Here is a 21854-nt window from a genome sequence, read left to right as displayed (position 1 = left end):
ACCTGCAGAGAGCTCACAGCCACAGAGCAGAAGTCGCTGCAGCCATACAGTTACCCAAAGGCACCCGGGAAAGGCAGAAGGCATGGAACCGATTGATGAACGAGGGGAACTTTGTGCACAATAAGCACGTGTTAAAGACGGGCGAGGGGCAGCTGGCGCCCCGAAAGAGACCCCGCATGACGGGGAAAGCCCAGGATTTTCTCCACTGCCTCCACTGCCGAGGCCTTTTTAGGAAGAAAAGCCTAACCTGCCACATGAGGCGATGTCCGGAGAGGAAGAAGAAGGACAATGAGGCGCGTATACGGCAGGAACGCGTGGAGACGCGGTGCGCCCTGCAGGCCATCGGAGACCTCGGCATCAGCCTAGGCTTCCGGGCTGTCCTGTCGCAGATGAACTACGACGACGTGACGCGCCTGATCCTGACCGAGCCCGTCATGCTGCAGTACGGCGAGGACATGTTCAAGCATTACGGCCCTGCCCCCAAGAGGCAGGAGTACATGCGGCAGAACCTCCGCCAGATGGCCAGGCTAGTGCTGGAGGCCTGGAAAAACACCCCACTCAAGAAGTTGGAGGATTTCTTTTTACCTGAAAACTTCCAGCACGTGGTGTCGGCCGTCAACGTCCTGGCCGGCCACGACCCGTCCACTAAGACCTATTGCACGCCCTCGCTGGCCATCAAGCTGGGTTACTCCCTCCAGAAGGTCTGTCTCATCGTCCAGGAGAGAGCGCTCAAATTTGGCGACGCGAGCCTGGTAGAGTCAACCAACGACTTCCTGGTTGTGTATAGGAAGGAATGGAACAAGATGATTTCTTCTGGCGCCTTGTTGGAGCTTCGGAAAACCAAATTTATCTCAAAGCAGAAGGTGCCTGACGTTCAAGCTGTGAAGCAACTCAACTTCCACGTGGAGAAAGTCCACATTCTTGCTGAGAAGAAATTGCGGGCAGCCCCTTCTGCGGAAACTTATGGCGCTCTGGCCCGGGTCATTCTGGCCCGCATCGTGCTTTTCAACAGGAGACAAAGCCCCGAAGTGTCCCTGATGCCTCTCACGGCTTTGAAGTCCATTAAGAAGCCCAACCCGCAGGACAACTTGGACATATCCGTGTGCGAGCTGGAGAGGAACATGTGCAGGGTCTTGACTAGAATCGAAATACGCGCCACAAGCGGCAGGATGGTGCCGGTCATATTGAAATCATCCTTCCTAGCGACCCTGGAACTCCTCGCAAGTGTCCGCAAAGTTTGCGGCGTCCCCGCCAAAAACCCTTATTTGTTCGGCCGCCCACACACACTCTCAGCCTACAGGGCCTCCAGATGCATCCTGGTGTTCGCCAAAGACAGTGGCGCCAAGGACCCTGAAAAGCTCTCATCGATCAAAATCCGCAAGCACCACGCCGCCATGTTGCATCTCATCAACCTGAATCCACAGGAGGCGGAGCAAATATTGGGCCCCGTCAATTGTGTGAAGAGCCTGCGGGAGAACCTCAGCCTGGAGCTAAAAGACGTTGGCCTGGACTCTGAAGGTAAAACAAGACATCAATATTCTGCAATTATAGTGTAGCGTAGAAGCTGGGAACAAGTACATGTGTCTTTTTCTCTTTAAACGCCAGCCTCACAGATGTCATTTTTGCTTTGCGGGCAGTGTGTTTTACCATGGATGTAATTTGGGGGAGGAAAGACATTTTTCAAAAGACAGTTTTTGTCCCCTGCACTTTTTAACCGTACAAAAGTAATGTCACGCTATTGAGTGGAGACAAGTCAAACACTTGTGCCAGGCGGAAAACTTCCGTTCAGACTGAAGCCTGCCCTTTTAAACCGCCCACAAGCTCATTGATTAGGTTTTTGGCGCTGCATTCTTGCCAAGGTGACACTAACGGACAGCACGCAGCAGCTGACCTTTCAGCGGTCAGATGCCAGATACATGTAAGAACGAGTTGCGATCATTCACAGGATAGGGATATTTTGGATAGAAATTATTTAAAAGCAGTTGACATTAAACGCAAAATACTGCAACATTCTGGTACTACATAAAACACAAAAATCCAAAAATGAACTGCCAGTCTACAGATGATCTGCAAAGGAAGTGTTACGAATATATGTGCTGAAACACAATTGATCACACAGCTTTTGTAATATTACGGGTGTTATTTACAGTAAGTTACATTGGGCCAGGAATAGAGGTGTTAAGGTTTTTTGTGAAACAAAAATAGTACACAAAAAGGTCATTACTGACACCTAGTGGAACCTAATGCTAAATAAACCATTTTACTTCTGCCAGGAGGTTATGTTATTAATGCTGATGTCATTTATGTAGTTGAGTTTGAGTCTTTTTCGAACATGCAAGTATACAACATGATACATCACAAATTCCAGTGTCTCTTAAAAAGTTAGTTAGTTATCAAAGTAACTCAAGTTATGGGCGGATTCTCATTAAACGTTCAGGAAATGTCCAAAACGAGAGCGTTTGGGCCTGATTCAGCTAATTCTGACTACATTACCTAAGTTTAAATGACGATGTGTGTGTACGCTAGCAAAGATAGTGAAATGACTTGCAAAAGGATTTCTTTAATTCAGCCGTTGATAGCTCAAAAAGTTCTGGGTGTGTTTTGTTTCAACCTTTTTGGAAATAAATTGGGTAAGAAAGAAGTAGTTACATTGTGAGACTGATCCGGATCACCGTCTGGATTCAGGACTTTATTATTGGGAGGTAGGGCCGAGTGGAGGTCTGCTTTTTGTGTGCTTTTCTAGTTTTATTCAACGGATATTAAAATCATAAATACCAAACATTTTATTGTGTCTATTATATTTAATATTTTGAGTAAATAGTGTGTCCTGCGATGAGGTGTTGACTTGTCCAGGGTGTACGCCGCCTTCCGCCCGATTGTAGCTGAGATAGGCACCAGCGCCCCCCGCGACCCCAAAGGGAATAAGCGGTAGAAAATGGATGGCTGGATGGAGTGTGTCCTGTGTGGGTTAGGTAGTCTTGGATATGTCATTTTTTTTCTCTGTACTTTAAATTTTTTTAAAATAGAAAAATAAGGGTTGAAATTTAAAATGTATTAATTTTTTTATAATATATTTTTTGTAATATTTATCTTTTAGGCCAACATCTAGCAAGATTACAGTTTGGAGGAGCATGGCCTGGCCAATGGGAGAACTGCGAGACCTCCAGGGGAGCGTCTGGTGCAAGCGTGATTAATTGTATACCTTCTAGGAGGGCAAGGAACAAAGGTAAAGTTGGTTTTACAATATGTGGTCATCACAGACCCTGCAAGTGTTCCATCACAGGAAGTAGTAGTTCATCGATCAATTCACCCGACAACAGACTGATGATTCAAAGAGCATTTTTTTTTTGTCCTCAACCTTTTGCAGGCTCCCAAGTCCAAAGCAAGCACAAGTGGAGCGAGGCGGAGGTCCACGCCGTGGAGAGACATATGATGCCCTTAATCTGCGGCCACAAGGTGCCGCAGAAAGAGGACTGCATCCGGTGTCTCAACGCTGAGCCGCAAGCACTGGGTACACGCTCGTGGAAGGGTGTCAAGGACTACGTCAGGAACAGGATCACCGCCCTGAAAAGACAACAGCGCTCATAGCTGTTGATGGAGCTGCAGCACCCTGTGTATATCTGGACACATTTATTGAGACATTTAGTTTTTACGGCTTGCTCTTCCTGCATATTTAAATGTGTGTTTGTTCTTTGTTGTGCCATTCCAGACAAAACATTCCTAAATGGTTTTGTTTTGGCATTATATTTGACAGCATATGATATTTCCCGGGTTCCGGTTTGGTGGCCGCGGGATTAGGTCTCGGCTTTTTGCAGATGATGTGGTCCTGATGGCTTCATCTGACCGGGATCTTCAGCTCTCACTGGATCTGTTCGCAGCCGAGTGTGAAGCGACCGGGCTGAGAATCAGCACCTCCAAGTCCGAGTCCATGGTTCTCTCCCGGAAAAGGGTGGAGTGCCATCTCCGGGTTGGGAGGGGGACCCTGCCCCAAGTGGAGGAGATCAAGTACTTAGGAGTCTTGTTCACAAGTGAGGAAAGAGTGGATGGTGAGATGGACAGGCGGATTGGTGCGGCGTCTTCAGTAATGCGGACGTTGTACCGATCCGTTGTGAAGAAGGAGCTGAGCCGGAAGGCAAAGCTCTCAATTTACCGGTCGATCTACGTTCCCATCCTCACCTATGGTCATGCGCTTTGAGTCATGACCGAAAGGACAAGATCACGGGAACAAGCGGCCCAAATGAGTTTCCTCCGCCGTGTGGCGGGGCTCTCCCTTAGAGATAGGGTGAGAAGCTCCGTCATCCGGGAGGAACTCAAAGTAAAGCCGCTGCTCCTCCACATCGAGAAGAGCCAGATGAGGTGGTTCGGGCATCTGGTCAGGATGCCACCCGAACGCCTCCCTAGGGAGGTGTTTTGGGCACGGGGTAGACCCAGAACACGTTGGGAAGACAATGTCTCCCGGCTGGCCTGGGAACGCCTGGGGATCCCTGGGAAAAGCTAGACGAAGTGACTGGGGAGAGGGAAGTCTGGGCTTCCCTGCTTAGGCTGCGGCCCACGCGACCCGACCTCAGATAAGCGGAAGAAGATGGGATGGATGATATTTCCTCTTTGTCAAGTCTCATTAGAAAAAGAGGTGACAAAATTAAATGTAGTTTTAAAAGAACTATAATCATGAATAACGTGTAAAATTGTTTCAAAGAACCACTTTTGTATTCTGAATTGTCTTTAACGCGTCATTTCGCCTTTTATTTTGAAGGGATACCCAGAAATGCATTTTCCTGCCAAGAGCAACCAGGATGCTAGCAATGTCGGACGTCAGCCTCGGTTTCGTTGAAAAGTGATATTTGTCTAATTATTTAACTCGAACGTAAAGAGTCCTCGTACTCTGCCGGTGTTTGTGCTTCAGTACCCGGGGTTGTGACAGGAATCTCCGCACGCCATGACCGCTACTTCCGCTTTTACTAGCCAAAGGTATGCTATCGTTATCATACCCGAAAAAACAGCTAAACATATCTATTTTACATTTTATTGAGATTAATTTTCAGGTTTTTGTTATTTGAAGCAAACTCCTGCTGAAGTGCATCTGTTCCTTTGATTTATGTTAGAAAAAAAACATTGATGTATATTTTATTGACCCCGCCTGGAATGAGATTGCGACCAATCAAATGCGGAATAGTGGATGATGGACGTCCCTACAGCCAATCAGAGCCCAACACCCTTCCCACAGTGGGCGGGGCCAAGTAGCTTCCAAACCCCTCTCTGTAGTCCTCTCCCAGGTTTCCAGCACCTCAACCTGGGCTCGCCCTCTGACCAGACCCCGCCGTGTCCACCACCCGGGCAAACATCACCATGGTCCCCTTACCGCTGTCACCCGGGGGCATGTGGCTCCATCCTCTCTCCGCCTTACGCACATGGAACTCAGTCACCCCCTTACACCCCAGGTAGGATGTCTTTATTTGGGGAAATCCATTAGGTACACCTGCACAAATCAATGCAATGTTTGTCTTTTGTCACATTTCAGGGGCCATACCCCAATTTGTCCCCGATGCACAAGAAAGGAGCACAGTGCAGCAGGTTGGCAAACAAGTCCTGATTATAAAGGCCTACTGAAACCCACTACCACCAATCACGCAGTCTGATAGTTTATATATCGATGATGAAATATTAACATTGCAACACATGCCAATAAGGCCGGTTTAGTTTACTAAAATACAATTTTAAATTTCGCGCGGAAGTATCATGCTAAAATGTCGCGGTATGATGGCGCGTGCGCATGACGTCACGCATTGTAGAGGACATTTTGTTCCAGCACCGTTCCCAGCTATAAATCGTTGTTTTCATTGCATAATTCCACAGTATTATGGACATCTGTGTTGCTGAATCTTTTGGTTTTTGTTCAATGAATAATGGAGACGTCAAAGAAGAAAGCTGTGGGTGGGAAGCGGTGTATTGCGGCTGCCTTTAGCAATACAAACACAGCCGGTGTTTCATTGTTTACATTCCCGAAAGATGACAGTCAAGCATTACTATGGAACAGAGCGGTCAAGAGAACACGGTTGGATTGGACCACACACACAGTACAGTGTATTATGCAGCGATCATTTCGAAAGATCATGTTTCGAAGAGGGTCCCTTGCAAAGGGCAGAGATGGGCATCGCCACTACCCGTCGACTGGTGCTGAAGAAAGGTGCGGGGCTGACCTTCAGGTTGTACAGGCACGACCATACAATCTCACTAAAACACTAGTAACACAATAAGCAGATAAGGGATTTTCCAGAATTATCCTAGTAAATTTGTCTAATAACATCTGAAGTGCTCCCACTGCTGTCGCCTTTTTTTTCTTTTCTTTTTTTTTTTCTAGTCCTTCACTCTCACTTTCCTCATCCACAAATTTTTCAGACTCACGGTCCGAATCGCTCTCGTTGCTGTTGGCCATGATTGTAAACTATGTGAAGAGCTCCACAATCCGTGGCGTCACGCGCATATCGTCTGCTACTTCCGTTACAGGCAAGGCTCGTTTATAAGCACCAAAAGTTGCGAACTTTATCGTCGATGTTCTCTACTAAATCCTTTCAGCCAAAATATGGCAATATCGCGAAATGATCAAGTATGACACATAGAATGGACCTGCTATCCCCGTTTAAATAAGAAAATCTCATTTCAGTAGGCCTTTAATTACACCCACAAACACATAAATTCAAGCTTAACTACTGTTCTTGTGAACAACATCTACAAGTCACTGTTGAGCAAATTCTAAGAGCACTAATACTTAATCCAGGGGTGTGCAAACTTTTTCCACTGAGGGCTGTACACTGAAAAATAAAAGCAAGTGGGGGCCATTTATTTTAAAAACAAATACAATATATGAATACAAAATATACATTTAGGCCTCCACTCAGGCTTGGTCCCAGGGACCCCAAAGGTTTTTGGTAAAAATAAAATGTTAAAAATGTATCAGTATTCAGTATTATTATTTTTATTATTATTCAAGTTTTAAATCTCTAGATCAACATTAGGTCTATCTGTCAATATGACGTTTTTAAAGATTTAAGTTGTATGCTCTTTTTGTCAAAGAAAACCATGTTTTTTTATTGAAAAAACACAGAATATGCAACATTTTCACCCAATAAAATTTTCAAGTAGAATGTTTGAGATTATATAATAATGTGAGCCGGAAAAAGGTCACCAACTCACAACACCATTGATTTTAATTCACTATTATTTTTTGTGCGATGACATTAAAAACAAAACACTGATCCAAAAGGGTACTACTCAATAAAGTGTTAAAAAATAAAGTGTTTTTTTGTTTTTTACTGTTTACTTTATAACACAATGGTCTCGAGATCAACTTCTGATCTATCCGTCAATTATAAGTTGTTTTCTTGTTATGTTTTTTGTTTGTTTGTTTTAGGCCATTCTTTTAAAAAAAAAAACAGCTCAGTTTTTACATGCCAAACACAAAATATCCATTTGCCCCAAAAAATATCTCAAAGTGGAATATTTAATTTGACGTAATTAGAGCCTTGAATTGGTCAATAATTCATAATTGATTTTGATTCACAATTTTTTTTTTTTTTAAGAAAGAAACAGCCTGCATGGCTGCTTTGGGTTATTAGAGTAAACATTGCAACATGTTCTTGTTAGATTTCACCTGTTTTCTCTTTTGTACCACTTTTTATGTTTTACATTGTTTTCCATAGTATTTTTAAAATGTGCCGTGGGGCCAATAAAACTGACCTGCGGGCCGCAAATGCCCCCCGGGCCGCACTTTGGACACCCCTGACCTAATCCGTTTATGCTGCATATTATACAGCACAAGCCAAACATGTGGACACACCTTCTAATTTCAATGCGTTTTCTTTTATTTTCATGATTATTTATATTGTAGATTGTCACTGAATGCATCAACACTATGACACTTGTCAAGTGAAAACCATCTCAAGTGACTACCTCTTGAAGCTCAACGAGAGAATGCCTAGAGTGTGCAAAGCTGTAATCAGAGCAAAGGGTGGCTATTTTGAAGAAACTAGAATATAAAACATGTTTTCAATTATTTCACCTTTTTTTGTTAAAGGCCTACTGAAATGAGATTTTCTTATTTAAACGGGGAGAGCAGGTCCATTCTGTGTGTCATACTTGATCATTTCGCGATACTGCCATATTTTTGCTGAAAGGATTTAGTAGAGAACATCCACGATAAAGTTCGCAACTGGAGAAAAGCCCTGCCTCTACCGGAAGTCGCAGACAATGATGTCACATGTTGAGGGCTCCTCATATATTCACAATAATTTTAATGGGAGCCTCCAACAAAAACAGCAATTCAGACCGAGAAAACGACATATTCCCCATTATTTGAGCGAGGATGAAAGATTCGTGTTTGAGGATATTGATAGTGACGGACTAGAAAAAAAACAAGTTAAAAAAAAAACGCGATTGCAATTGCGTTGCATTGAGACGGATTCATATGTTTTTAGAGACATTTACTAAGATAATTCTGGGAAATCCCTTATCTTTCTATTGTGTTGCTAGTGTTTTAGTGAGTTTAACAGTACCTGAAAGTCGGAAGTGTATGTCCACGGCCGGGTGTTGACGCGCAGTGTCTCAGGGGACTCGACGGCAGCTGTATGGACGGCACAAGCTCAGCTGATATCAGGTAAGTGGCTGACTTTTTAACCACAAATTTCTCACCGAAACCTGCCGGTTAACATGTAGTCGGGATCCATGTCCGCTGTGATCCATACTAAAGTTTCACATGCCGTATTGGCATGTGTTGCAATGTTAATATTTCATCATTGATATATAAACTATCAGACTGCATGGTGGGTAGGAGTGGGTTTCAGTAGGCCTTTAAGTACTTAACTCCACATGTGTTCATTCATAGTTTTGATTGGACAATCTACAATCTAAATAGTCAGGAAAATAAAGAAAACACATTGAATGAGGAGGTGTGTCCAAAGTTTTGGCCTGTGCTGTATATATGATTATATGTATAATACAAACCCTGTTTCCATATGAGTTGGGAAATTGTGTTAGATGTAAACATAAACGGAATAAAATGATTTGCAAATCATTTTCAACCCATATTCAGTTGAATATGCTACAAAGACAACATATTTGATGTTCAAACTGATAAACCTTTTTTTTTTTTTTTTGCAAATGATCATTAACTTTAGAATTTGATGCCAGCAACACGTGACAAAGAAGTTGAGAAAGGTGGCAATAAATACTGATAAAGTTGAGGAATGCTCATCAAACCCTTATTTGGAACATCCCATAGGTGTGCAGGCTAATTGGGAACAGGTGGGTGCCATGATTGGGTATAAAAACAGCTTCCCAAAAAATGGTCAGTCCTTCACAAGAAAGGATGGGGCGAGGTACACCCCTTTGTCCACAACTGCGTGAGCAAATAGTCAAACAGTTTAAGAACAACGTTTCTCAAAGTGCAATTGCAAGAAATTAAGGGATTTCAACATCTACGCTCCATAATATCATCAAAAGGTTCAGAGAATCTGTAGAAATCACTCCACGTAAGCGGCATGGCCGAAAACCAACATTGAATGACCGTGACCTTCGATCCCTCAGAGGGCACTGTATCAAAAACCGACATCAGTCTCTAAAGGATATCACCACATGGGCTCAGAAAGACTTTAGAAAACCACTGTCACTAAATACAGTTTGTCGCTACATCTGTAAGTGCAAGTTAAAGCTCTACTGTGCAAAGCAAAAGCCATTTATCAACAACATCCAGAAACGCCGCCGGCTTCTCTGGGCCTGAGATCATCTAAGATGGACTGATGCAAAGTGGAAAAGTGTTCTGTGGTCTGGCGAGTCCACATTTTAAATTGTTTTCTGAAATATTCGACAGCGGGAGGCTGGAGTCATTTAATGACTCATATTTGACACACGTAGCTACGGTATATTAATAAAACATAGCTGCTTACTGTTCTTTTTAGCATATTCAATAGCTTGGACCTTAAATCCTACTGAATAGCTCTTAATCTTCTTCCCTTTTGCAAATGATTGAAATCAGCCTCCTCCATTTTTAAAATGATGACAGGTGAAGTGTCAATCGTGACGCAACGGGTTTAACCCGGCGGAAATTCTTGGCATATGCTAATTATTTTGCGAAATGAGTTTGACCCGGCGGAAATTCTACACATGCGCTAATAAAAATAATATTTTGCGAAACCAGTTTGACCCGGCGTTAATCCTGAGCCGGCGGTAATGCTCAGAATGCGCTAATTATTAGCGAAACGAGTTTGACCCAGCAGTAATTCTAGGCAGTCGCGTACTATATACCTGGCGGCAATTCAAGAAAATACGGTATTTCTTTATTTTTAATATGTTTTTTTGCTATTTTAATGTTGACAGTACCACATAAGATAGGTTTTAATTGCTGGTTTATTGATTTTTTTATGCGCCAGAAAATAACACGTTTTGTACACTGTCGATGTGATTCGATGCGCAGTAGTGAGTAAATGTGTTCCTGTGTAGTATTTCTCCAGCAATGGTCATGCGGGGAAATTATGGTATTTTGAAAGGTCGAACATCACTGAAGGCCTCGGTGGGAAATGCACGGCCCGCTACTGCTTGATATCTATCAGGGGTTGCCAACGCGGTGCCCGCGGGCACCAGGTCGCCTGTAAGGACCTGATGAGTCGCCCGCTGGCCTGTTCTAAAAATAGCTCAAATAGCAGCACTTACCACTGAGCTGCCTCTTATTTTTTAAATTTTATTTATTTACTAGCAAGCTGGTCTCGCTTTGCTTGACATTTTTAATTCTAAGAGAGACAAAACTCAAATAGAATTTGAAAATCCAAGAACAATTTTTAAAGACTTGGTCTTCATTTGTTTAAATAAATTCATTTATTTTTTTTAATTTGCTTCTTATAACTTTCAGAAAGACAATTTTAGAGAAAAAATACAACCTTAAAAATTATTTTAGGATTTTTAAACTCGTATACCTCTTTACCTTTTAAATTCCTTCCTCTTCTTTCCTGACAATTTAAAGGCCTACTGAAATGATATTTTCTTATTTAAACGGGGATAACAGGTCCATTCTATGTGTCATACTTGATAATTTCGCGATATAGCCATATTTTGCAGAAAAAATTTAGTAGAGAACATCGACGATAAAGTTCGCAACTTTTGGTGCTGATAAAAAAGCCTTGCCTTTACCGGAAGTCGCAGACGATGACGTCACAAGGGTGAGGGCTCCTCACGTCCTCACTTTATTTATAATGGGAGCCTCCAGCAGCAAGAGCTATTCGGACCGAGAAAACAACAATTTCCCCATTAATTGGAGCGAGGATGAAAGATTCGTGGATGATATTGATAGCGAAGGACTATAAAAAATTAAAAAAAAAGTAAAAAAAAAAAAAAGCCGATTGAATTGGGACGGATTCAGATGTTTTTAGACACATTTACTAGGATAATTGTTGTTAGTGTTTTAGTGAGATTAAATAGTACCCAATAGTCAGAGGGGTGTGTCCACGGGTGTCTTGACGGCAGTCTCTGAGGGAAGTCGACGGCAGATGCATGGACGGCACAAGCTCAGCTGATCTCTGGTAAGAGGCGACTTTTTACCACAATTTTCTCACCGAAACCTGCCGGTTGACAAGTGGTCGGGAACCATGTTCGCTTGACCGCTCCGATCCATAGTAAAGCTTCACCTCCGGGAATTTTAAATAAGGAATCACCGTGTGTTTGTGTGGCTAAAGGCTAAAGCTTCCCAACTCCATCTTTCTACTTTGACTTCTCCAATATTAATTGAACAAATTACAAAAGATTCAGCAACACAGATGTCCAGAATACTGTGTAATTGCGCGATGAAAAGAGACGACTTTTAGCCGCAAATGGTGCTGCGCTAATAAGTCCTCTACAGTCCGTGACGTCACACACATGCGTCATCATTCCGCGACGTTTTCAAGAAGAAACGGGAAATTTAAAATTGCATTTTAGTACTCTAAACCGGCCGTATTGGCATGTGTTGCAATGTTAATATTTCATCATTGATATAACTATCAGACTGCGTGGTGGGTAGTAGTGGGTTTCAGTAGGCCTTTAAATCAATGTTCAAGTAAATTTTTTTTTTTTATTGTAAAGAATAATAAATACATTTTAACTTAATTCTTCATTTTAGCCTCTGTATTTTTGACAAAGAATATTTGTAAAATATTTCTTCAATCGCATTATGATTAAAATACAAAAATAATATTCTGGCAAATCTAGAAAATCTGTAGAATCAAATTTAAATCTTATTTCAAAGGTTTGAATTTATTTTTAAATTTTTGTTCTGGAAAATCTAGAAGAAATAATGATTTGTCTTTGTTAGAAATATAACTTGGTCCAATTTGTTATATATTCTAACAAAGTGCAGATTGGATTTTAACCTATTTAAAACATGTCATCAAAATATTAAAATTAATCTTAATCAGAAAAAATTATCAATGATGTTCCATAAATTCTTTTTTTTATTTTTTCAAAAAGATTCGAATTAGCTAGTTTTTCTCTTCTTTTTTTCAGTAGAATTTGGAATTTTTAAGAGTCGAAATTGAAGATAAACTATGTTTCAAAATTTAATTTTCATTTTTTTTGTTTTTTCTCCTCTTTTAAACCGTTCAATTACGTGTTTTTTCATCATTTATTCTCTACAAAAAACCTTCCGTAAAAGGAAAAAAAATGTACGACGGAATGACGGACAGAAATACAATTTATTAAAGTGTGTATCAAACTGGTAGCCCTTCGCATTAATCAGTACCCAGGAATAGCTCTTGGTTTCAAAAAGGTTGGTGACCCCTGTTATACATTATAAAAAAACACCAATTCCAATATAAAATGCCACGAAGTGACAGTTTTACATCATTTTCGTTTTCTAATGAAGCGATCGGCTTATTTTTACACATTACAGTTAGCAAAGCCAAATTGTGGTTTCATGGCACATGTATTGAGGATAATGTTACTTTTTTTATGTATGTCCCGCAGTCCCCGAACTCCGAGTCCCGGTATGGACTAGACCCAGATCTGCTTCCCAGTGCAGTAAGTCTGTCCAGTCCTCCAAGTCGCCAGGCGTGACGCTAAGCTGACCTTAATTCCCAGGTGAAAGTGATGGCGGACGACAGGGCGCAGTGGGAGGGGAAGGTTTTTGTCTCGGAGCCTTTTTGTCCTCTCCCTCCACTGCCAACCACTACCTGCATTATGGAGGATGGAGGTAACGGGAGATGTTATGATCATGAACCAAAATACCCTTTTGCCCCACCTGATGATACATTTCAGGCGTTTACCAGTGAGACCGAAAGTTCTGGATATGACGTCCTTATTGTCCTGCAGGCAGCGCCAGCCCCAATGCCATGCGCTCTACCTCCTACTGCATTCCCTGCGACGGTCCCACCGCCCTCCTTGCCCGCCTGCCGCTGGCCACCCTAGTGACACCCCTGGCCAAACGGAACCCAAAAGAGGTCAGTTTGATTGAGTGATTTTTTTCCCAACAAACAATCAAGCCCCGCCCATGTTGCCCACAGACGCCCCTGCCGGTGTGCGCGGAGGAAGTGTGCGTGAAGGGTTGTGGTTGGTGCGGAGCGTCCATGTGTGCCGCCATCAGCTGGGAGGACTGTGGGCAGAGGTTCTGCTGCCCCTTTTGTGGGAAACTCACTGAAGGTAGTGACGCATCGGGCGACAATTCAATGAACTGCTATCTAAAGCAGGACCGCACACAGATTCAAATTCATGAGAATCTTTGTAGGATTGCTTTATAATTCACCATTTCAACCTCCAATACATTTCTTTATTACCTGAATCTTAACTATTAGGGCTGTGACTATTTGGGCACAATTTGATTAGATTATTGGGGGTAAAGATTCAATTCAGAATCTAAAAAAAACAATCTTTATTCAGAATCAATACTGTTTAATAACATTGGGTGCCAGTTTTTGGATGAACTACATTCCTCCATAAAATAGAATAACAGCAGTGATAAATGTCTAAATTACCGTATTTCCTTGAATTGCCGGCGGGGCGCTAATTAATTTAAAACCTCTTCTCACTCCTGCGCTTACCAAAGGCATGCGGTAAAGATAAGCATGCGCTAATTATTTTAAAACCTCTTCTCACTTCAGCACTTACCAAAGGCATGTAGTAAAAAAATTAGTTTTGATGTAAGGATACCATCATGAAAAGCACATTTAATAAAAAAAACATTATTATGGTCTTACCTTTACTTATAAATCAATCAATCAATCAATCAATCAATGTTTATTTATATAGCCCCAAATCACAAATGTCTCAAAGGACTGCACAAATCATTACGACTACAACATCCTCGGAAGAACCCACAAAAGGGCAAGGAAAACTCACACCCTGTGGGCAGGGAGAATTCACATCCAGTGGGACGCCAGTGACAATGCTGACTATGAGAAACCTTGGAGAGGACCTCAGATGTGGGCAACCCCCCCCCCTCTAGGGGACCGAAAGCAATGGATGTCGAGCGGGTCTAACATGATACTGTGAAAGTTCAATCCATAGTGGCTCCAACACAGCCGCGAGAGTTCAGTTCAAGCGGATCCAAGACAGCAGCGAGAGTCCCGTCCACAGGAAACCATCTCAAGCGGACGCGGATCAGCAGCGTAGAGATATCCCCAACCGATACACAGGCGAGCGGTCCATCCTGGGTCCCGACGAGCGGTCCATCCTGGGTCTCGACTCTGGACAGCCAGTACTTCATCCATGGTCATTGGACCGGACCCCCTCCACAAGGGAGGGGGGGAAAAAGGAGAACAAAGAAAAGAAGCGGCAGATCAACTGGTCTAAAAAGGAGGTCTATTTAAAGGCTAGAGTATACAGATAAGTTTTAAGGTGAGACTTAAATGCTTCTACTGAGGTAGCATCTCGAACTGTTACCGGGAGGGCATTCCAGAGTACTGGAGCCCGAACGGAAAACGCTCTATAGCCCGCAGACTTTTTTTGGGCTCTAGGAATCACAAATAAGCCGGAGTCTTTTGAACGCAGATTTCTTGCCCGGGACATATGGTACAATACAATCGGCAAGATAGGCTGGAGCTAGACCGTGTAGTATTTTATACGTAAGTAGTAAAACCTTAAAGTCACATCTTAAGTGCACAGGAAGCCAGTGCAGGTGAGCCAGTACAGGCGTAATATGATCAAACTTTCTTGTTCTTGTCAAAAGTCTAGCAGCCGCATTTTGTACCAACTGTAATCTTTTAATGCTAGACATGGGGAGACCCGAAAATAATACGTTACAGTAATCGAGACGAGACGTAACAAACGCATGGATAATGATCTCGGCGTCTTTAGTGGACAAAATGGAGCGAATTTTAGCGATATTACGGAGATGAAAGAAGGCCGTTTTAGTAACGCTTTTAATGTGTGACTCAAAGGAGAGAGTTGGGTCGAAGATAATAACCAGATTTTTTACCGAGTCACCTTGTTTTATTATTTGGTTGTCAAATGTTAAAGTTGTATTATTAAATAGAGGTCGGTGTCTAGCAGGACCGATAATCAGCATTTCCGTTTTTTTGGCGTTAAGTTGCAAAAAATTAGCGGACATCCATTGTTTAATTTCATTAACACACGCTTCCAACTGACTACAGTCCGGCGTGTTGGTCAGCTTTAGGGGCATGTAGAGTTGGGTGTCATCAGTATAGCAGTGAAAGCTAATACCGTATTTGCGTATAACGTCACCCAATGAAAATACATGCCAGCTCCTTCTGATCAAAAGCATCAATAACTTGTTTATAGAAGTCTTCCTTATCTTTCTTCAGTTTTAAAAGTCTCTCTGTTTTGATGGAGATCTTCCTTTATCACCTCCTGCTTCAATTGAAAGTCCAGTTTAGAAAACTGCTATCAGACCGCTGCTATCAGTAAGCTCGGTTCCTCAAGTGCGGGCGACGACAGAATTATCCTCGGAAAACTCCTCCTCCCGTTCTGCTCCGTGGGTGACCTCTTTATCCCACCACTGCCACCATGAAGTGGTATTTCTATACATAATACACTGGGTATTTAGGACTGAAACATGCTTCATTTCAGCCCGGTTGTTTACATAGCCAGCATAGGAGTATTACATCCCAAAAGGTCCGTCGTGCACCCTTCGCGTCATATCCATCCCAGCACATATCACATTGTCACTTCTTCTGCAGCCGAGTCGTCGCAAGAAGGATCACTAGCGCCCTCTACCACCAGGAGGCGTGAGTATTTAATGACTCATATTTTCATATTTGACACATGCAGCTACGGCATATTAATAAAACATAGCTGCTTACTGTTCTTTTTAGCATATTCAATAGCTTGGACCTTAAATCCTACTGAATAGCTCTTAATCTTCTTCCCTTTATGCGATTTCAAATTACCGGTATTGAAATCAGCCTCCTCCATTTTCAAAATGATGACAGGGGAAGTGTCACTCGTGACATCATGAGTTTGACCCGGCGGTAATGCTAAGCATGCGCTAATTATTTTGCGAAGCGAGTTTGACCCGGCAGTAATTCAAGTTAGGTGCATACTACATGCCCGGCGGCAATTCAAGGAAATACGGTACTTAAAAGAAAACTATTTTTGTTGAATAAAATTCTGGGGATGTGTTGATAGGCAACACTAAATGGTCCCTAGTGTGTGAATGTTGTCTATCTGTGTTGGCCCTGTGATGAGGTTGCGACTTGTCCAGGGTGTACACCGCCTTCCGCCCAAATGCAGCTGGGATAGGCTCCAGCACCCCCCGCGACCCCGAAAGGGACAAGCGGTAGAAATGGATGGAAAATTTGACCCAAACATTTAATGAGTTCAAATACAAAGGCAACAACATGATTGTCCCACATTTAGGGGCTGGGTGATATGGCCTTTTATTAATATCTAAATGAATAAATAAATCATAAATGGGTTGTACTTGTATAGCGTTTTTTTACCTTCAAGGTACACAAAGCGCTTTGACACTACTTCCACATTTACACACTGATGGAGGTAGCTGCCGTGCAAGGCGCCAACCAGCACCCATCAGGAGCAAGGGTGAAGTGTCTTGCTCAGGACACAACGGACGTGACGAGGTTGGTACTAGGTGGGGATTGAACCAGGGACCCTCGGGTTGCGCACGGCTGTAGCCTTGAATGAACACTTGATGCATATAATCACAGCAGTATGATGATTCTATGTGTCTACATTCAAACATTCTTCTTCATACTGCATTCATATATGCTACTTTTAAACTTTCATGCAGAGAGGGAAATCACAACTAAAAGTGTATTTATGAAACAGTTATTAAGCAGTGGCACAAACATTCATGTCATTTCAAAACAAAACATGCAAGATTGTCAGAGACATTTTAAAACAAGCTATGAGTGCACTTTTCTGCATGATGTCACTAAGATGACATATCAGAACAACATTAAATTAAAGTGCACTTAATGTACAGAACGCCACTACAATAGTTTAAAACAAATAAAGGGCTTTTTTGTGCATGATGTCACAAAGAGATTTCAATAAGTGTCAAATAAAAATTAGCTGCATAGGATATTTTATTGATGCTAACAAATATCACCGAAGCCGCTATAATAAAGCACTTGGCTTTACTGCACAACAACTAAGCTTTTACTTTTTGTTAGAAAAAAAAAAGCTACTTCTTGGGTACTGATTAATGCGAAGGGCTACCCGTTTGATACACATTTAAATAAATTGCCAGAAATAGCCAATTTGCTCAATTTACCTTTAATAAATAAATCCATATATATAAAAAATGGGTATTTCTGTCTGTCATTCCGTCGTACATTTTTTTTCCTTTTACGGCAGGTTTTTTGTAGAGGATAAATGATTAAAAAACACTTAATTGAACGGTTTAAAAGAAGAGAAAATACGGTGGATTTGACTTACAATCGCAATAGTTATTACTAGGACTTAACATGACGTTAGTTTATTTGCACAACCAGGTCTTGCTAGTTATATTTAAGCATAGGAACCATGAAAAAATTCAAAATTAATGCGATCTTTTGTCCTTTTTCATGTTTAGTTCTGCTCTCAAACACGACTGATATAGTAAATAATAAACTCGATTGCATCACAGAAAGTTTCTCAAACAAATCAAATGTTCAAACAAACATTTTACAAAGTAATCGCTGCGGACACAAGCCGCCTGATTGAATTCCACAGGCTGATGAGAGTTTTATTTTTTAGAGCTGATTCCTTCAACATACTTTCTTTGTTTTCCCTGAATATATCACCTTTATGAGCCACTTCTTTCAGAACTCTATGGAAGCTATTTTCTGTTTGAACCACTGGAACACCCAAGAACAGGACAGCAATACGGCTTTTTCTGCTCAAACGCTGCACTTACTTTCACTTGTTTTAATGCTGTGCTCGAGCTGTTCGACCACCGTGTCAATTAAGCCGCGAAAAAACAAGACGGATATGACGTCATATGCAACCCAGAAATAAGAGCATGTACAGCCGGGGTCATCAACCTTTTTGAAACCAAGAGCTACTTCTTGGGTACTGATTAATGCGAAGGGCTACCAGTTTGATACACACTTAAATAAATTGCCAGAAATAGCCAATTTGCTCAATTTACCTTTAGTAAATAAATCCATATGTATAAAAAATGGGTATTTCTGTCTGTCATTCCGTCGTAAATTTTTTTTCCTTTTACGGCAGGTTTTTTGTAGAGAATAAATGATGAAAAAAACATTTAATTGAACGGTTTAAAAGAAGAGAAAACACGCAAAAAATTTAAATTTAATTTTGAAACATAGTTTATCTTAAATTTTGACTCTTTAAAATTCAAAATCAAACCGAAAAAAAGAATACAAAAACTAGCTAATTCGAATCTTTTTGAAAAAATTTAAAAAATAATTTATGGAACATCATCAGTAATTTTTCCTGATTAAGATTAATTTTAGAATTTTGATGACATGTTTTAAATTAGTTAAAATCCATTCTGCACTTTGTTAGAATATATGACAAATTGGACCAAGCTATATTTATAACAAAGACAAATCATTATTTCTTCTAGATTTTCCAAAACAAAGATTTTAAAAGAAATTCAAAAGACTTTGAAATAAGATTTAAATTAGATTCTACAGATTTTCTAGATTTGCCAAAATAATTTTTTTGAATTTTAATCATAAGTTTGAAGAAATATTTCACAAATATTCTTCGTCGAAAAAACAGAAGCTAAAATGAAGAATTAAATTAATATGTATTTATTATTTTTTACCATAAAAAAATACTTGAACATTGATTTAAATTGTCAGGAAAGAAGAGGAAGGAATTTAAAAGGTAAAAAGGTATATGTGTTTAAAAATCCTAAAATAATTTTTTAAGGTTGTATTTTTTCTCTAAAATTGTCTTTCTGAAAGTTATAAGAAGCAAAGTAAAAAAATAAATGAATTTATTTAAACAAGTGAAGACCAAGTCTTTCAAATATTTTCTTGGATTTTCAAATTCTATTTGAGTTTTGTCTCTCTTAGAATTAAAAATGTCGAGCAAAACGAGACCAGCTTGCTAGTAAATAAATAAAATTAAAAAAATAGAGGCAGCTCACTGGTAAGTGCTGCTATTTGAGCTATTTTTAGAACAGGCCAGCGGGCAACTCATCTGGTCCTTACGGGCAACCTGGTGCCCGCGGGCACCGCGTTGGTGACCCCTGATGTACAGTATGAAGTATGTTATCATAGGAAATTATCTATCTATTTGTTTAATTATATATATTTGCTTGACAGGCTGATTGATGATGTTTGGTGATGGATTAATTTGGTTTCTGCAGTGCCGTGGCAAGACTACCAGCCCACAGACGGCGTGGGCGGGGCTCGGCTTGATCGACGGCAGAGGCCCGAACTCCACATGGGGTCTTACGAAGTCCTTCACGCCAGCCAGGTTCAATTTCCCTTTCTCTAGTCCACATCTTAAAGGCCAACTGAAATAAGATTTTCTTATTTAAACGGGGATAGCAGGTCCATTCTATGTGTCATACTTGATCATTTTGCGATATTGCCATATTTTTGCTGAAAGGATTTAGTAGAGAACATCGACGATAAAGTTTGCAACTTTAGGTCGCAAATAAAAAAGTCTTGCCTGTACCGGAAGTAGCAGACGATGTGCGCGTGACGTCACGGGTTGTGGAGCTCCTCACATCTGAACATTGTTTACAATCATGGCCACCAGCAGCGAGAGCGATTCGAACCGAGAAAGCGACAATTTCCCCATTAATTTGAGCGAGGATTAAAGATAAGTGGATGAGGAAAGTGTGAGTGAAGGACTAGAAAAAAAAAGGTTACAAAAAAAGGCGATTGCATTGGGAGCGATTCAGATTTTATTAGACACATTTACTAGGATAATTCTGGAAAATCCCTTATCTGCTTATTGTGTTACTAGTGTTTTAGTGATGGTCGTACTAGTACAACCTGAAAATCGGAGGGTTGTGGCCACGGGTGTGGTGACCGCCAGTGTCTTTGAGGGAAGCTACGTTTCTCGTCAAGGCGAAGGCAGCCGGGCTGAGATTTGTTTTTTTCCCCTCCTCCGCGGTGTAAGCATCCGACGGTCGGGGGCGGCCGGTGTGAGGAGGCAGGAGAGTCCGCAGCTGCAGGAGGAACAACGCAAGCTCTCTGCTCATGTCTACGGTAAGAGCCAACTTATTACCACCATTTTCTCACCGAAACCTGCCGGTTGACATGTGGTAGGGAACCATGTTCGCTTGACCGCTCTGTTCCATAGTAAAGCTTCACCGTCATCTTTCGGGAATGTAGACAAGGAAACACTGGCTGTGTTTGTGTTGCTAAAGGTAGCCGCAATACACCGCTTCCCACCTACATCTTTCTTCTTTGACGTCTCCATTATTAATTGAACAAATTGCAAAAGATTCAGCAACACAGATGTCCAGATTACTGTGGAATTATGCGATGAAAACAGACGACTTATAGCTGTGAACGGTGCTGGGACAAAATGTCCGCTACAATGTGTGACGTCACGCGTCATCATACCGCGACGTTTTAGCATGATACTTCCGCATGAAATTTAAAATCCCAATTTAGTAAACTAAACCGGCCGTATTGGCATGTTTTGCAATGTTAAGATTTCATCATTGATATATAAACTATCAGACTGCGTGGTCGGTAGTAGTGGGTTTCAGTAGGCCTTTATTGGCGGTTCTAAAATTGTGTGTCTGTGTGCGTAGGGTGAAGCAGCCGCGTTGCTTCTCGCCATCGACGTGTCGGCCGCGGCGCTCCGGTGGGGCCATTTGGAGTTTGTGACGCAGCAAATCCTCACTCTGCTGGCCTCACTGCTCGGGTAAAACGACCCCCCCCCCCCCCCCCCCCCCCCAACCTTTCCTACACACATGGTCTTAAAAGTGTTGCCTCGGCACAGCAAGGAGGGCGGGGCCTCCTGGTCGGACGTCCGCGTGGGTCTGCTGACGTACGACAGCAGAGTGCAGCTGTATGACCTCAGCCCCGCCCTGTCCCGCCCGCACATGTTGGTCCTCGCTGAGACGGAGGAGGAGATGCAGCTTCCTGCCAGGGAGGGGCTGCTGGTCCCTCTTAGGGACTGCATAGACTCCGTCACCAGGTAGGCACAATCAGAAACATTTTCATTTCCTGTTGGTAGAAAACCCACATTTCCCAATACTTTCAGTTGGATATTGCCGTATTTTTCGGACTATAAGGCGCACTTAAAATCCTTTCATTTTCTGAAAACTGGAAAGTGGGCCTAATAACCCGGTGCGACTAATGTAAGGAATACTTTTGGTTGTGCTTACTGACCTCAGAGCTATTTTATTTGGTACATGGTGAAATGATTAGTGTGATCAGTAGATGGCAGTCACACTAAAGAGATACGTGTAGATTGCAATATGATTGCAGTCACACATA

At 41.8% G+C, this 21854-nt stretch overlaps 2 protein-coding genes across 4 annotated transcripts in view; both read left to right on the top strand.

Annotated features, from left to right (window-relative positions):
* Positions 1-4666, top strand: part of LOC133554996 (uncharacterized) — a 39239-nt gene extending 34573 nt beyond the window's left edge. For all 3 annotated transcript variants that reach the window (XM_061904396.1, XM_061904387.1, XM_061904378.1), the window contains 3 exons: positions 1-1518; positions 3098-3226; positions 3368-4666. The exon at positions 1-1518 is cut by the window's left edge and continues 328 nt beyond it. In XM_061904396.1, the coding sequence (XP_061760380.1) occupies positions 1-1518; positions 3098-3226; positions 3368-3588 (1868 nt within the window). In that variant the 3' untranslated portion in view covers positions 3589-4666. The remainder of the gene's footprint in view (positions 1519-3097; positions 3227-3367) is intronic.
* Positions 4667-4859: 193 nt separating this feature from the next.
* Positions 4860-21854, top strand: part of si:dkey-13n15.2 (protein transport protein Sec24C) — a 55368-nt gene continuing 38373 nt past the window's right edge. Inside the window, exons 1-9 of the mRNA XM_061904408.1 lie at positions 4860-5438; positions 5519-5571; positions 12982-13035; positions 13096-13207; positions 13327-13454; positions 13518-13653; positions 19757-19866; positions 21164-21276; positions 21355-21552. Coding sequence (XP_061760392.1) covers positions 5177-5438; positions 5519-5571; positions 12982-13035; positions 13096-13207; positions 13327-13454; positions 13518-13653; positions 19757-19866; positions 21164-21276; positions 21355-21552 — 1166 coding nt within the window. The 5' untranslated portion in view covers positions 4860-5176. The remainder of the gene's footprint in view (positions 5439-5518; positions 5572-12981; positions 13036-13095; positions 13208-13326; positions 13455-13517; positions 13654-19756; positions 19867-21163; positions 21277-21354; positions 21553-21854) is intronic.

The sequence above is a fragment of the Nerophis ophidion genome, linkage group LG01 (assembly GCF_033978795.1).
Source record: "Nerophis ophidion isolate RoL-2023_Sa linkage group LG01, RoL_Noph_v1.0, whole genome shotgun sequence".
In the NCBI taxonomy this organism is placed as follows: domain Eukaryota; kingdom Metazoa; phylum Chordata; class Actinopteri; order Syngnathiformes; family Syngnathidae; genus Nerophis; species Nerophis ophidion.
This window is presented reverse-complemented; position numbering and strand designations above follow the sequence as displayed.